This window comes from Stegastes partitus, unplaced genomic scaffold (assembly GCF_000690725.1).
Source record: "Stegastes partitus isolate 25-593 unplaced genomic scaffold, Stegastes_partitus-1.0.2 Scaffold143, whole genome shotgun sequence".
Classification (NCBI taxonomy): Eukaryota; Metazoa; Chordata; class Actinopteri; family Pomacentridae; genus Stegastes; species Stegastes partitus.
The window spans coordinates 226990-231384 of record NW_007577874.1 but is presented as its reverse complement, the minus strand read 5'-3'; the positions used below and the strand labels follow the sequence as shown (position 1 = coordinate 231384).

At 40.7% G+C, this 4395-nt stretch overlaps 1 protein-coding gene across 1 annotated transcript in view; it reads right to left on the bottom strand.

Annotated features, from left to right (window-relative positions):
• The window catches only part of apoob (apolipoprotein O, b), a 15177-nt gene extending 14273 nt beyond the window's left edge, over positions 1–904 (bottom strand). The window contains exons 1-2 of the mRNA XM_008279059.1: positions 845–904; positions 353–484 (exon numbers count right to left, since the gene is read on the bottom strand). Of these exons, the coding sequence (XP_008277281.1) occupies positions 353–484; positions 845–862 (150 nt within the window). The 5' untranslated portion in view covers positions 863–904. The remainder of the gene's footprint in view (positions 1–352; positions 485–844) is intronic.
• Between the last annotated feature and the right edge of the window lie 3491 nt (positions 905–4395).

Sequence of the window (4395 nt, the reverse complement as noted above, 5' to 3'; positions counted from 1 at the left end):
TGTGTCTTTTTATGATAGTTTCATGTCTCTTTGTGGCCATTTTGCATCTCCTTGTGGTCATTTTATGTCTCTTTGTGGTTGTTAAACATATTTTTGTTATCCTTTCATTCTATCTGTCTCTGGTCGTTTTGTATTTTTTTTCTCAGCCTGTTTGTGGTTAATTAAATCTATTCTTGTTTGTTTCCCATGCTGCTCAGTAATACTTAATATTTATCTCCTAAATGTGACCCAAACAGCACGCGTCCATGTAAACAGACTGTCAGAGGACAAAAACAAAACAGAGGTGAAGCTTGTCGGTGACGGTAACGCACGTTGACCCCGTCCTCCCCGTGTCAGTCACTCATTAACCCACCTCATCGATGCTCAGGGCCGGCTGGGTGTTCCTCTTCTTCCCCTCCGTGGAGGCGGCGGCGGCGGCGGCGGCGGCCAGCACCGAGCCGCTCAGCAGGCCCGCCAGCCCCGGAGCCACGGCACACAGCGACACCTGGAGGCGGAGCGGCAGAACACACAGCCCGGTTAGAGATAGAGGAAGGCTTTAAAAGACCCTACAACGTCAGTTACACAAATCTGCCACTATTGTTTTTACGCTATTTCACGGCAATAACAAGACTTTTAACGTTTGCCTCAATAATGGCGGCCTGCTGCTACACGGAGCTGTTAGCGACAGCCGCTAGCAACATGCTAACGTTAGCGGTTGACTCATTCAGCAACAGTTAAAGAACTCTTCGTTGTCGGTTTTAATTGTGAACAACTATGAGCGCGTGTTTCACTAAAAAGCAGCCGCTGTCTATGAACATTATAATATTTAAGGTCACAAAAGGTGAATATGGTTGAGGATAGTTACCAGTTTCACATATGACATATTCGTCCGGTTCAGATGACTTTCGCTTTTCTATGGCAAGCCGGAGGACAGGCAGGGAGTGGGGCGCATGCGCATTGCACTCAAGTACAGTCGTCCTCACGTGTTCATCCCCTTCCATTAAAGAAAAGGCAAAATTCACAATAGTCACTTAAATAACTAGAAACTGAAAAAAGTAATAATAAATAAAAATTTAATAAATTATAATTTAGTGAAATAAGACGTTGCTTTTGAATTGTGGTTGAAAAGAATAATTTTAAAAAACCCAAACAAAACTGTCCCGGACCAATGAGAGCACTTTGCTGATGAGCAGTGGACCAGAACACCTGTCAACAGGTGCACAAGTCTGACAGAGTTACAGAAAACATCTGATGGCAGTGATTGGCTCAAAGGGTTGTTCAACTAAATATTAGTTTACGGGTCCCATCATGCTTATTTTTTTTGCTTGTGTGTTTTTTTTAATATTTCTGTTGAACCACAATTCAAAAGCAGCGTCATGATGTTCATTACATTTTTATTTATTATTACTTTTGTCAATTTCAGCTTATTTCAATGACAGCTGTTTGTTTCCTTCTGTAATGGGAGGGTATGAACATATCTGAGGACGACTGTACACACATATGGGTTCATATGTCTAAATGTGTCTAAATACAATAATAATAACTTTATTTAAACATGACTCCGTTGATTTTAAAAATGTTTTAACAGACAGCAAAATTACAATAATGTTTAATATTAAGGTTGAGACCCTACAATAATAAAGAATTACTCAAATTTACATAATTTAAATATCAAAGTGTTGCCCTAAAATAAAATTTTAATTTACCTGACGAAGTTCAATAGAAACGTTACAGCGTGCAATATTATATAAAATACAAATTAGCCTAACTATTAGGGTTAAGACTACAGTGCAGTTTGGTATATACATTTATTCAGTGGGTTTAAATATTTTAGACCCTCCAATATTATCATGTATTCAAATGTACCTGGGTAATTTAAACACTGAGGTAAGATCCTAAAATATTATATAAAATATATATTTACCTGATCAAATCAAATATGAAGCACAAAACCCTTAAATATTATTTATTGTATAAATTAATCTGACTCATGAAAAAATCGAGGATGAGACAGCTCCATGTGATTATGCAAGAATATTATATTTTTTTATATTAACGATTAACAGTACTATTTTTTTATATCAGTGTGTCTTTTTGCACTATTTTCTTACACTTAATAGACTGAATTGATCAATTAATGAAAAACAATCCCCCATACAGACAATGTTATCATATATTCACTGCTGTGCTTTGGTCTCCATGCACGAGTCCTGTCTGTGAGACTGCATGAAACTGTGGAGAGAACATTTCATCTGTTCATTTACTAAGAATCTAAATAAACCAGCTGACTGACAGACAGAGAACACACACAGACAGAAAACAAGTGAGGCAGGCAGCTGAAAGTCGACCAATATGAACATTTATTTCTGGAAAGAAGTTACAAATCGTTTCCAAAGAGTTCCTACTCAGATTATAAGATATGTTAATCTGATTTTACTTTCTTTTTCGGATACAGTCGTTGTAGCAAGGTATGTTTTCTTTTTTCTTTTTCTGTTTTTTTTTTAAAACCTCTATTCTGTTTTCCTACTGACAGACTGAAGACTGGTGGACTAAAGGATGCTGCGCTATGACTGGATGTGCCTCAGATCGGGACAGTAGTACTTCATCGGTTACAAGCTTCTTCTTCAAACGGCGACATGAGAGGAGGAGGAGGAGGAGGAAGAGGAGGAGGAGGAAGAGGAAGAGGAGGAAGAGGAAGAGGAAGAGGAAGAGGAAGAGGAAGAGGAAGAGGAAGAGGAGGAGGAAGAGGAGGAGGAGGAGGAGGAGGAGGAGCGGTGAGTGGACTGCAGAGCAGAACATGTGTGATGTTCATGACATGGTGAAGGGACGAGGAGGTAAAGAGGCTCGTTTCCCCGAACAGACGGCCTCTGACGTTGTGGAATAAGAAGCGTGAACGAGTTTTGAAACGCTTCAAACCTGAAACTGAACAGATCTGAATCATAGAGGAGTTGAAATTTGGGGTCAAGTTCAGCTTGAAAGCAAACAGAAGTTGACTTTCTGCTCAATTGAACAGGCTTAGAAAGGCAAAATGTTGGAAATTAAATAGTAGGGACGGCGCTGGGCTGCAGGGATTAGTCAATTAATCAAGTACGTAACTGGAAGAAATTAAATGAATTCAATCTTCAGGCAAAAATGCTCAACGTGTGCTGGTTCCAGCTTCCCAGATGTGAGGATTTTCTTTCTCACAGGACTCCAGATAATCAGCACTTTGGACATTTTATGACCCGCACCATGAATCGATCGTGAAATGAATTCTCGGGTGTAAAAACATCTGTTGGTTTTCTAATATTTTCCCCCTCTGAACATGATTCATGAACACAACTTGTCAGAGCTCCAGAGGCATAGAAGCCGAGAAGATTTTTACCGGATCATTTCCCCAAAAACCCAAGTGGCATCGCATGACAGCTGCAGCTCAGAAGGTCTGCATGTGGACCGCAAACACCGACAACACGAGTCTGGCTTTTTTTAAATCATGAAAAACCTCCGTTTAAAAGAGAAGTTGCATACAGGAGTGTCTGCACACTGCAACAAATGAGCGGTACTTTTAAACAATACTTAAAATGCACCTGCTGAGCTGTAATCTAAACGTTTCTGGATTTCCAGTCTTGGTTTGCGGATTCTGTGAAACCTTCATCTTGGCAAACTGTCCTCAAAGCCTCCATTCATGAGCCGCATGCAGAGCTGCCGGGGTGGAGAGGAAGGAGGACGAAACGAGGAGCGACGACAGTCCCAAAACAACACGACGGCTCACAATGAGATTCTTGTCGTAATAAATAATCCTACTACTGTTACTGCATAGCTCGGTGAGAAGCAATACCTCAGAAAATAAATAACTTAAATACGCAGCTAACAGACGGAACTGCATCAGTGTGTGCTTTAGCCCTTTTCACAGTTGGCTCATGGAAAAATAAAGAAAAATAAATACAACAGAAACACGGAGCTGGTCATTAAGCACGGCTCGCTGGGCTGCAGGATCGAGGCGTCGGACTGCTGACGTGTGCAAGTTGTGACGGCGGAGAGTTTGAATCTGCTGGAAAACTTTCGGTGGCTTTCCAGTGTCTGAAATGAACACAGAGACTGGCTGGAACAACTCGGCTTTAGCGGACATACTGACAAAAATCCTTTCAACACTGGCTGGTTATTGTTTCTTGAGTCATTCACAGCTGAGAGATTTGATCATACTGAGCTCCACTGGTGGCGGATTCAATCCAAACACACAGAAACTGGTCGCACATACAGACACCAGTTTAGACGTAACAATGGGCCTGAAGCAAGAATCACCTGCATAATCTGAACAAGCGATTTTAGAGAATTTGTTTGAAATTCACTCGCGAGTGGTTCAGATTTGTCACGAGGGAGAAAACACGGCAGTTTTAAATATTCATGACAATCTGAATGAATTTGTAGCTCAAATAT